Source organism: Echinops telfairi, unplaced genomic scaffold (assembly GCF_000313985.2).
Source record: "Echinops telfairi isolate 266 unplaced genomic scaffold, ASM31398v2 ScPeMD7_7;HRSCAF=31, whole genome shotgun sequence".
Taxonomy (NCBI): domain Eukaryota; kingdom Metazoa; phylum Chordata; class Mammalia; order Afrosoricida; family Tenrecidae; genus Echinops; species Echinops telfairi.
In genome coordinates this window covers 5,910,159-5,923,151 of record NW_022103904.1, presented here as the reverse complement: position 1 = coordinate 5,923,151, position 12,993 = coordinate 5,910,159, and the positions used below count along the sequence as shown (strand labels likewise).

General features: G+C 34.7%; 1 protein-coding gene and 1 non-coding gene across 2 annotated transcripts in view; one reads left to right on the top strand and one right to left on the bottom strand.

The window, feature by feature from the left end:
• The window catches only part of CDK13 (cyclin dependent kinase 13), a 131,422-nt gene that overhangs the window by 6,147 nt on the left and 112,282 nt on the right, over nt 1-12,993 (bottom strand). Inside the window, exons 11-13 of the mRNA XM_045286284.1 lie at nt 6,233-6,349; nt 5,353-5,484; nt 1,019-1,066 (exon numbers count right to left, since the gene is read on the bottom strand). Coding sequence (XP_045142219.1) covers nt 1,019-1,066; nt 5,353-5,484; nt 6,233-6,349 — 297 coding nt within the window. The remainder of the gene's footprint in view (nt 1-1,018; nt 1,067-5,352; nt 5,485-6,232; nt 6,350-12,993) is intronic.
• On the top strand, nt 922-983 carry LOC115868174. Its single transcript, XR_004045460.1, has one exon. It is a non-coding gene; the product is annotated as a small nucleolar RNA SNORD113/SNORD114 family (small nucleolar RNA).

Below are 12,993 nucleotides of genomic sequence, written 5' to 3'. Positions count from 1 at the left end.
TATATGACAGATGAGTTAATAAATAGGCAATCCAGGCACAAAGAGGTTCATCTATATCGCTCATCAATAAAGAATAGTGATTAACTAGCAACTACCAGAATTGGCCACAATACTGAATTAATTCTACCTGAAAAGAATTTCCTAGAGTTAGCAATGCTGAAAAATATGTTGATTTATAAATGGCTCTTCTTATCCTTAGAAAAAGAAAAAAAGCCCAATGGAAAGTTATTATATCTGTTTAAAGATGAGAAAATTGAGGCTTAAAAAGGTTAATAAACTTGCCCAGAATATCTAAAAATTCCCTTCAGCAGCCCCAACCTGGTTATATATATATATATATATATACACATATATATATCTGCAGTCTTCAAACTGGGTCATGTTTACTCAAGGGATACATGAAGACTTTCCAAAGGGGGGTACACCTCGCAGGAATTGTTTTAAAGGAATTCATCTCCATATCCATATGTCTCCTTTCTTAAAATGATCTCTGAGAATGCCCTACATACTTAAGCAGGATTTTCTTTTCATACCTCCTCTTTCACAATTACTCTTCCCTTTTTTTAATAATATGAAAGCATATGCAACAAATGGTTGAATTTTAGCAATATAATATTAATTAGAAAGATAATCCGAAAAGATTCAAATAGCATGACACGCTTTTATAAAACAAAACAAAATGTGATTCCATATGAGCACATATAGATGGCAACAGAGGTGTACACAAAGAAACAAGAATGATGTTACTTCAAGTAGGAGGCGGCAAGGGGATGGATTGGTGGGGAGGGGATGTGATATGACCCAAGTTGGTTATTTTCAAGGTTCTAGCTTTTGTTTGGGCATGGTGAGGTCATGGCTGCTTATTAAATTTACTAAAAATAACTAATTAAGTAACTGACATAAAGAAAAGAGAGCCATGCATGGACCAATGATGAGTGAAACAAGGATTATGATTAAACCAAGTCTATGCACCTGAGGTCCAAAAAAAAACAAAAACAAAAGCAAAACAAAGGCATACCTCTCAGTCATCTTACTATGGTGCATTGCCTCAGCGTGTAAAAACCTCCTGGAGTAACAAACAAAGGGACAATTTGAAATATTGATACTGGGAAGCCTCCTTTAAAGCATCATAAACCTGCCAAAGATCTAATTTCTTTCTGTGTGTTACATGACATGTGGCCTTATCCTCTCCTGTGACACTATGAATGCAGGCAGAATTGACATAACGCAGCACTGTGGAGTGGGGTAATCAGTTGTCAGGGAATGCATTGCTCTCATTGAGAGACCCGTGAGGATAAAGCAAAGAAACACACTAAAAGTGCTTTCGCTCCCTCCCACAATTTAAAGGTAAGATGTTCTGAAAGGATAACATTAACCTAATACATATCCACAAGTGTATAGGTAGTTCCTGACTTATGACAGGGCTCTAATCCAATGACTCCATCATAAACTGGTCCTGATGTAATTATTTTTAAATAAAAATTTCATTATTATTGCCTTTTTTGGTCAAAATTTAAAGATCTGATTTTTGTCTTTGGAGGTTGGAAGTATTACATATAAAATGAGATACATGCTACAACATTGTAGTACACATCACTAATGATAAGCTCTTTAAAAAAAATGTGTGTGTGTGTTGGGGAACCCAACAGCCACAATTGTGGCTCATCGTTAACTCAGCATAAGGCAGGGACTCACCAGTTAATTCTTTTCAGGAGGAACAAAGTTTTGTGTGTTTTGGGAAAGTTCAAATGCTGGCTCTGCCACTTACTTTCTGTGCTGTGTTAGGCAAGTGACTTCTACTTGCCTCAGGACCTACTCTCAGGAGGTAATCTATGTTTTACATATGTAAAATGCTTAGGTTATGCCTCTCACATAATAGGCATTATATTCATATTTTATATTAAACTGTTGGCATTCATAGGTAGCTTATAACTATTTTTATCATATTGTGAAATATCAATTTCAATTAATTTTTTTTGTTTTTTTTTCAATTAATGTTTTATCATATGAATTACTTTAAATGTTTTGCTACTAATAACAAAATTAAAGGTTAGCTGTCATCCTAATTTTTAAAAAGCAAACATACATTTTTTTAGAAGTACATTATAATTTTGAAAGGACATCTAATACAGTGACTTATTTCTGACTTTTTTCCCTGACTTCTTTAATATCCTACTCTCACTTGATTATTCTTTAAAACTGATCATGTAAGTTTGACATATACACATATTTTCCAAAGGAATAAAACACCTTTCTCCATAGTTCTTACTTCTTAACTAACAGTATTTTGAACTACTTGATACATCACATTAAAAAATAAGAAATGCTATATTATGTTCATATATTTTTCAATTTAAAGATATTGACCTGACTGACTGATTTAGTAAACATGCATTCAATAAATTGCTACTGGTTTGCAGAGTGTGGAACGACATAGCCTGTACTTTCAAAATTTTGAACAAGAAAAGGCATGTAACAAAATTTTTTTTTAAAGATTGGCAAAGTAGCACAGAAATTAATGTTTACTTGCTATTGTTTCCTCAGTGTAATGGAATAAATATAAATGCTGTTAAAGTAACTTACTGCTAAAGCTTTTCAGCTGCACTTTCACACAAAAGTTGAAAAAGTAAAGGGCTAATGATTGCATAAGAAAAGCTTTTGTATGTGACCTTTTCCATTTATTTGTCAAGAGAACAGAAGAAAAAATCTTAAACTGGTATCTAAAAAGGTTAATAAAATAATCTTTGATGTTAGCTTAACTATATGATTCTGGGATATAATGCAGAAGGAGTTCAGAGGACTAAAAGATGGAGCTATGACATAGGTTGTCTTACTCTCAAATACCTATTTAAAAATAATAGAATTACAGTTTATATTTTTATTCTCAAATATTTATTTATAAGGGTTCTTAAACATAAAAATAATAGGATTACGATATAAATGGAATTATCTAGATTAAGAAGAAATAATAAATATACAAACTATTTCAGGGAAATAATATCAGTGCCTTCTATTTCATTAGGTTGCATGCCCAACAAAATTCGCTATTTTTGTGTTTTTTTAACTGAAATATGTAAAACTACGCTGCAATGACAATTTTATCAAGGTGAAACAGCTGTGTAACAATAGGAAGTTTTTAAAAAAACCTTCACCCATCTTCCTCTATATATCTACTTAACTGTTTTGAACAAGTACAGGAGTGATCAATAGAATATTTTAAAACACAAATATTATTATAGTAGAATAAAAACCCATGAGAGCAGTTTATAAAAATAATTTGTTCATATATACATATATTAAGTGAAATCTAATTGCTATCAAAATGCAAGATGTATTGACAAGAGTGATTTAACCACCAGCACTCCTCCTTTAAAAGGTCATTATTTACAGTATACTGAAAATTATACTATTTCTAACTATTGAGTTTTTAAAATTAGATGTGAGCAAAAATGTGCTGCATACAAAGTTTTGTCAGAATTCTTGCAGGCGCACCACCAGAACCAACTGATCAAACTTCATATTACCAATAACAATTAAAACTGACATTACACTCCTCTCGGTGTAATAGGCACATAGCACAACTTTGGTAATAATTTGATCAAAAATGCTAATTTAGTTCTCATCATGAAGATAAAAAAACAGACCCAATCATTCCCAGATTGTGAAATGTTTTACAAGACAGTTAACATTTACACTTCAAAAATGTCAATGGCATAAAACCTTTTTCCAAGGAAGGACTAAAGGCTAAAAAGACACAATAACTAAACACAAGATGGGAGCTTTCAATGATTATCTTAGAGGGAATATAAGTGGAATTAAAGAGGATACATTAGGATCACAATGGCTCTATAGCTATGCAGACAAAGTCCTGCTTGTGTAGTGGTTACAAGTTGGGCTGAGATCCTCAAGCTCAGCAGTTCAAACCAGCAAGCTCTGAGCGAGCAAGAGGCAGCTCACAGGAGGAGTTCGACCCCCCTGACAGGATAGCTTTGAGTCAGCATCAATTTCCTGGCAGTTTCTTTGTTGTTGTTGTTGTTTTGGGGGAGGGGTCTGTGTATGTGTTTTCTTTTTCCTTTTTTTTCAGTTTTTACCAAAACATGTCTAAAGAGTTATGAGAGTGAGGGTTAATTTTTCACCTATTATTTGAATAGTCCAGGAAAAAAGAAACCTTATTTAGAATAACTTAGTATGTATTCAAATAGTATTAATTGTTGAATTTAGGTGAAAGTTATATGCACATTGTACTTTTCTATTTTTGATGGGGTTAAAAATATTGGTGGTGGGGAGTGAGTTGTAAATTCCTTAAAGGGATTATTAAAACCAAAGTTTCAAGACTGCTGATATATTCTGATAAACCAAAAAACATTAAACAATTAATTCAACAGAGAATGATTCGGGCTCCATAGCACATCAGATAAGATCCCTTCTGTCTCTCAAATCATCACACAAAGACCATCTACAGTGCAAAAAAGGTTAATAAAGCTGAATATGACAATCTCATAGAAATAATTTTTTTTTGAAATAAATTTAACTCCAATGTAACTAATATATCAAAGAGCCAAGATCTGAACTCCAGAGCCTGATTTTATATACACAGTTTATTGTTATGGTCTGCTGTTTCACCACCCCATACAGCCTAAGGAAACCATAGAAGCTTTTTGGAGCTAAGGTCCAAGAGCGTAGGTATTCTCACTCCTAAACTCTATGCAGACAATACACTTGGCTCCATGAATAAGCTTCTGATACTCATACTTCCATTCAATGTTGGGCATTTCACTTGTGTGGCATGCAAATGAGTATTTCAGAAATCCTCTCTCTTATTGGAGTAACTTGAATTTCAAAGCCAACTACACTCTTCTACTACATTTGTATTCCTGGGCAAGTTTCTTAACCTCTCTGAGCCCGCTTCCTCTGAAAATGGCAACAATAATAGTAATACCCACCTGATAGGATTGTAAAGATTAATGTAATGCATGAAGAATGTTTAACAAGCATTCCAAATTTTAGCTATAGTAGTACTGGTACGTGTAATACTCAAAATAATAGCAGCACCAGGATTATATTCTTGGGAGTTGAAAAAAATAATAAAAACTTGAGCTCAATTAACCCTCAAACTAGTCAAAGAAGGATGCTTTTCTAAAATATTTTCTCCTATGACTAACTGAACACAGAGCCAGAATCTAGGTTCTAGATGTGTACATTATGTGTATTACTATTTTATGTATTTCTTTTGACTTTCTCTATTACATTTGACTTAAGTAAGCATAGAATATCTTTTGATCATTATACAGATGTTATTAAAACTGTCCACATGCAGAATATGTAGATTCTAATACAGTAAGAGTCACTTACTCTGGAGGAGGCATTTTTGAGGGTTCCACGTCTCGCAGGAAATCACATTGAAGAGCTTGCTCAGCAGTGCAGCGCTTACTGGGATCCAAGGCGAGCATGTAATCAAATAAATCTAGTGCTGCTGCAGGGATACTAGCATGAGAGGATTGCAAAATCATACATGGTTTTTAGATTGAAAAAAGTGTTTCCTTTTAAGCTTATTTAAATACTAGCATTTTAGAATTAGTTTGTAATACTATATTCCAATAGATTCCAGGTTTTCCTTTAAATAAATATTTTACTGTTTTACTTAATTTCATTACTATTATTCTAAATGGATACTTGACAAAAATGACATTTTGTTACTCGAAAGGCAATTTGTTTTTGTAACACAAAGTTTCTTAAAACAAATCTTGAACTTTGAATACAATTTCATTGAAATTTAAGACAATATCGTTAAAGCACCAACACAAACATCCTATAAATTACTAATTCCATAGTGACGATGTAATGGTAATTTGCAAATTGCAAAGAGAAATTCAAAATTAATGAACTAGTGCAGTGGTTCTCAATCTTCCTAATGCCATGACCCTTTAATACAGTTCTTCATGCTGTGTTGACCCCGCAACCATAAAATTATTTTCGTTGCTACTTCATAACTGTAATTTTGCTACTGTTATGAATCAGGCAACCCCTGGTGAAAGGGTTGTTCGACCCCGCCCCCAAAGGGGTCGCAACCCAAAGGTTGAGAACCTCTTAACTAGAGGACTGTGTAAGATCTAATTTGGGCCAACAACCCGATAAAGTAAAATTTTGATTTCACAAGAAATGTTTTAAAAAGCAATCAATGCAAATTGGATATTTAACAAATATCCAAATTTGTTACAAAACAAATTCTTACAAAACAAATTCTTCTCTTAACTTTCGACGATACTGCTTCTTTGGTTTCATGGTGTTGAAATAGGGTAGTTTGATTACATCAGGCCACACTGCAGGACATGGACTCCCACATATACGGCTAAACAATACACAAAAAGAAGTCGGTCACTCTCAATTACATAGAAAAAAATAACACACATAAGTACTATATAAAATATCAACTGAAAATTGAAATTTTAACATAATGTAAAAGAAATTCCATTAAATAGTTAAGTTATTCCCAGTTTAACTCCAGGGGAGCTTCCAAAGGTTCGTGGAAAAATTGCATTATCTTTGAATTCCATTTTCTGCACAAAATTTTTGAAATTTCCCCATATGTTTTAGGAAATCAATTTCTCTTCAGTGGATGCTTGTAACATTCTAGTTAGAACTACAATTTCTAAAGAGAACCTTTAAATTTATAAAATAAAAATTTCAAAATAACAAAAGATATGGTCTTTTAAAAACCACACATAATTCTCTGCCAATGAAGTTACAAAGCTAGAAGTTAAAGTTTGTCTGGTTTTACAGCTCCCCTTTCCTCCCAGGAATATGAGTCTGCATAAACAGCTGCAACAAGAATCGTGCTGCTGCAGGAGTACTAGCAGGAGAGTACCACAAAATCACACACGGTTTTTAGAGAAAGGTTTCCTTTTAAGTTTACTTAAATACCACATTTTTACAATTAGTGTAGATTGCCGACACTATCTCAGGAAGGTAACTGTACTGTAAAGGTTGCTACTGAATGCTGTATGTAAGCAGAAATAAATGGGTTTGTTTAAATGGGTTTGAACTGCCAGTTTTTTTGGCTACTAGCCCTAAGTGTGAACACTTGTGCCACCCAGGGATAATTTAAAAGTGGTGTTATTGACCTTTAGACATTTTAACTGCTTTACGCTCTGCTTATTGATACAGTCAGTCCCTGGACTAAGAACAAGACCCATTCCTAAATGTGTCTTTAAGCCAGAACAGGTGCATACAGCTCTTACTTAGCTTTATTTTAAGCACAAGACTTTGACACCTTTTGAATTATTTAAAGCTGCACGTGCAGCAAATCAAGGTGATTGTAATGAAGAATTTGAAGAGGGGTTGTGTTGGCTCACTGTTCTAAAGTAAGGGCAATTGTATTTAACATTAAAGGGCAAGTAAAAGTTGTTCATAGGCCTGGAGACTTGCTGCCTTCTGACAACTCTAAGTCAATATAAATTAGCATGTCTTTGAGTAGTACAAACAGGCAGTTCCATCTCATAAACTCGTGAAAATTCATATGTACATGTAAAATTTGTTCAATATAATTGAGTAAAATGAATCTCAAAAATAAATATCCATAATTTATGATACTATTAGCTGGTCTTGGTTATGTAAGAGGAAAATGCTGATGCAGAAATGATTTAAGTAAAATTATAAATACAAGAGGCCAAAACCAAACTAGTTGCAACCCTATAAGGACTCAGAGAATTATGTTCCACAGGGTTTGCAGTGGCTGTGGTGTTGGCAAAAAAGTACTGAATATACCCGAAGAATGAACAAATCTGTCTTAAACGAAGTACAGACAGAATGCTCCTACACCAAGGCATGATGAGGCTTGTCTCACCTACTTTGGCAAGTATATCAGAAAGGATATCATGCCTTGTAAAATACAGGGTCAGCAAAAAACAAAGTAGACTCACACAATGGCTGCCACAAAAGGCTAAAGCCTAACAGTGACTGTAAACATGGCACAGGCTTGGGCAATGTTTAATCCTGTTGGACATGAGCTCACTAAGAGTTAGAAGGGACTGTAGGGCACCTAAACAACATGATTTTCTAAGGCTTTCTTTTGAGGTGTCACTTGTTGAAATCAAACTGCTAATCTTCCAATTATTAGTCAAACACTTAACCATTAGTACCACCCAGGGACTCCTTAAACAAACGGACATCTCTATGCATTGCACAAATGCACATTATTGCATATGGATATATGCAACAATGTTTAGTTGAGCTTTAGCATGCTAAAGCTCATGTTTTGTTTTTTATTGGCTTTTAGAAAGTTGAGGAAATTTATTTCCTGAGGTCATGACACAGGAAGTGGATGTTTTAAGCCATACATCAAGTACTTTTTGCTTCAATATAGTTTTGAGGTTTTTTAAACCTAAGCTCTTTTTTCTCTCTTCAAACACACCCAGTTTCATCTTCAAATCCAATTCTCCCAACTCTTTCAAATATACATTATCTGTATATTTGAAATTGTTTTCTACATTTCTATATTTTTTCCCTGGTGACTACATAAATATAATTAATTCCAAATGGGCCCATCTTTATTACAGAAAAGTATAAACTATATTGGAAAACAGAAAATTATAATTATAGAAATAAGAGTAGCTCCTTTAAGAAAGAAAGCCAAACATGATAGCATGGCCCTCTATGGCTTGGTCCCAAACTCCCTTTTAAGTTTGATTTACCAGTCTCTCTCTCCCCACTTAGCACCCCTCCCCCACAATGATTATGCTCATATTCTTTCTCACCTAGATTCTACCATTTCATTTCATAAGGTTCAGATCAAAAGCAATCCATTCAATTAATCTTCTCATTATCAATATTACTTAGAATGATGAACCCTTGTTTGATTGACACTTATATCATTTTGCTTATTTTTATTATTCACATGTGTTTCTCCTATTAAATTATGTTCAGGAGTCATGTTTTCCATATAATTCATTCCAAGCAGGCTGATGTTTATTATAGAGAAGTATAAAACACATTGGAAAACAGAAAATTAAGAATGCTTCGAATAACTGAAACACAAAAAACTTTTAATAGGTAGGGGGTGCAGAATTTTTTGCCTACAACTCCAAGAGTAAACAACCAGAGAAAGAAATGAGAGAAAGAAAAAAAAGAAATAAGAGAAATATGTAACTGGCAAGGAGAGAAGAAAGGCAAAAGCACAGAAGTGGCACAGTAAAGGTATCCTGGGGAAGACTAAATATGATGGGAAGTGAAAACAATCTCTACCAATGGTTCTAGTTCATACACGCATACATGTGTTTATTCCAAACAAACTGTATAAACATGTTTCTATTGTCAGTGTGTAGCTACAAACAAGTTCTCCCTTAATACACGTGTCCGAGTCTCATTAGGGTGGTTTCAGAAAGATCCAACCAAAACAGTGCCACCTGAGGGTGCCTGTCCAGGCAGTTCAATTCAAGGCAGAAGTCAGCTGAGGGTGTGATGGTAACTATTTTTCAAGATTCCAAAAAGGTAAATCATACATACTTTTTAAAGGCACAGGAAATCATGAGGGCTTATTATGAAGTTTCAGAAAGTGGAAACTTCACTGATAAGAAACAGGCCAGGAAAATTGCAGAAAAATTTTCTTCCATCAAAATAATGTATGTTCACATTCAAGGTTAGCAAGGGCTTCTGACTTACCCTTGTAGTGCATGCTATCTGCTTTGAGTTTTAGTTTTGACTCATAGGAGTGTGCTTTTATTCTATTATACTTTAAAACATTTTGTTTTAGAAGCTTTGCTTACAGGAAAACCGTAACATTTGATACATGAGATTTTTAGGCAGCCACCTGAGATCCTGGTAGCACAGTGATTACGAATTAGGCTGTGATCCACGTGGCTGACGTTTGAAACCACGGGCAGCTCCTCAGGAGAAAGACTAGCTCTCTACTCAGGTGAATAGTTAAGTCTTGGGAACCCAAGTCAAGTGGGGTCCCTAGGAACCAACAGTGATATGATTGCAGTACGTGAGTTAATATCTGAGATCCTGTTATTTCAGGGAGTAGCAGAATTTGCTTCTAAGGCTCTCCAGGTTTATAATCTTATCATCTGCAAATAATCATAATTCACCACATTTATCAAATGTTTACAATTAGGGAGGGAACACTGGTGGCAAAGTGGGTGAAAACTGGGCTATTAATTTTAAGGGTGGGGGGTTCAAATCCACCAGCTCTTCTGCAGGAAAAAGACATGGTTAGGGCTGACAGGTGCTGTAAAAAAATCATTTTCAGAAATCCTAAGGAACAGTTCTATATCTACAGCAGCAGTTCTCAATCTGTGGGTGGTGACCCCTTTGGGGGTTGAACGGCCCCTTTACAGGGGTCGCCCGATTCATAATAGTAACAAAATTATAGTTAGGAAGTAGCCATGCAAATAATTTTATGGTTAGGGGGTCACAACATGAGGAATTGTATAAAAGAGTCGCAGCTTTAGGAAGGTTAAGAACCACTGACCTATAGGGTCACCATAATTTATGTGATGTGGGTTACTATTATGTTTTATGGCAATATCAAACAATGTGAAAATGATCATGAAGGCACATAATATTGAGTGACTTTGTTTGGTTTGTGATTTTAATGGTAGTACTTTCAATGTTTAACACCAGGAAGGATGAAAACTTTCACTTTGAGAAACAGATATTCACCAATACATATACACGCATACACCCCCCCAAACTACCCCCTTTCAAAACTATGTATTAAAATTTTTTTTACGAAACCACCTTATCACCTTCAAAGCACTCTCAATTACACTTAATACATCTGTCGAATCTGCAATTCCACTCTCGGAAACATTTTTCAAACTCATCTGTTTGGATGGCTGGCAACACCTCCCTAGTTTTTTTTCTTCACTTCTTCTAAGTCGTCAAATCACTGTCCTTTCATGTCCCTCTTCATTGCAGAAATAAAAAGACGTCACAAGAAGCAAGGTCAGGTGAATAAGGTGCATGAGGCATGTTGTGGTTTTTTGCCCAAAACTGGCACCGGGAGGGCAGCATGAACAGGAGCATTGTCGTGGGGACAAAAACAGGAGCATTGTCGTGGGGACAAAACCTGTCCCCCATCTGCCACAAATCAGGCCTTTTTGTCATACAGCGTTATACAATCTTTTCAGAAGTTCTAAATAGAAAGCTTGGTTAACAGTCTGACCTGGTGGAACAATCTCCAAATACACTAGAGTTGACATTTTCATCCATTTGGGAAGGTGATGGACATCCAGAACGAGGTTTGTCATCATCATAGACATTTCACCTTTTTTTTTTTAATTTCACCTTTTTTGAAAGGAGAAAATCACTCCTACACTTGAGTTTTTCTTATAGCTCTGTCCTTGTACGCTGTGTTCAACATCACAACAGTTTCTGTGGCATTTTCCCCAAACAGAAAACAAAATTTCACAGCTGCACATGCATTTCTTAAATTGGCCATCACAAAAAATGATATTTGAGCAAATCAGAGAGAACCTTACCAGGCAACGCCACTGAGTGCACTAACTCAGAGCAAGTTTCTCATTCTTGCCTAGAGGGAAAAATGCATACTAAGAAAGCTCCACTCAACATTTTCCGTTTGGGTTTTGTTTTTGTTTTTTTGCAGGGAGGGGGTAGCCCCTCATATTTCCTGTTAAAGAAACATTTTCCACCCTTTCACAATAGGTTTTAATTGTTCTGACATTTTTAAGTTAACAAAAGGATGTTTCCGTTTTCTCTATTCAATTTTTAAAAACTCTCACATGTATATGCCATGAGTTAGAAGTGGCTTAATTAGCAACTAACAACAACATTGTGGTATATAGCAGCATTTCCCCGGGGTAGTCTGCAGGAACCTTCTTACAAAGTCCTTGCTAAAACATTGTCCTTTTCAAAGGACTGCTTTGTACTAAAGGTAAAAAACACTGAAGAGTCAAACTGCGGGTGCTTTGGGATGAATCCAGGCAGCAACACCAAATCAAACATTTCACTACCATACAATTTCAAAAAAAAAGCAGCAGCAGCAGCAGCCAAATGAAATCACTGCTTTAAGTCAATTACGACCCATAGTGATCCTTTAAGAGTAAAACTGCCTCTTTATATTCAAAGGCTGTAAATCTTTATAGATGCAAAACACTTCATCTTTTCCCTAGGAGTGGGCTTGAACAGCTGACTGTGTGGTTAATAGCCCAACACATAACCCACTAGAGCTTCCTCCATGCAATTTTAGGGGAGAAAAAAAAAAATGTACTTCATGAAGCAGTAACTGTTAATTTTACTAAATTCCCTCCCTTTGGGATATACTACTTTGATATACTCCATGATAAAATGAGGAATTCTCATAAAGCACTTTTGATGCACAGCAAAACATAACTGTTATCTTCAGGAGAAAGAATGTGCAATTACTTGAGTTGCAAGCTAAAAGTTAGCCGCTTTTCTCATTTAAACCTGCAAAAACAGCTAACAAAGCTATTGTTATATATGGGTATCTGCCATACAGTCTATAAAATATGAACAGTCAGTCTGTCATTCCAAGGAGAAAAAGTGACAATATTTATTGTACAAGTTAGATTCTGTACAAAGAATACTAGAAAAGCTCCAATTATTCCATTAAGCATAAGAAGCTCTTGCAATAAGATGAGTGATAAATATTAGATAATGAAATGTTATATTTGGAATATATGCTTAATTCCATGAACCAGTATTTTCTGTAATGTCAGAATATCAATGTATAAGAGAGACAAATAGATTTCAGTTTAAAGAGTACAAAATGTTTTTTCATATAGTTTCAGGTTTGCACATTATAAGTGACCTGCAAAAGACAACTAGTTAAGCTTTTGTACACCCACAATTCTGAAAACAATTAAAATACTCTACCTTTTTCCAACCTCATACCGGATTTTCTTCATGTCTACAGTATATCATAAGCATGTATTACACTTGATTTTTAAAAGAATTGCAAAAATATAAATACTATTTGACAAACTTATTTTTCTTTAGTAAAATACATAATTT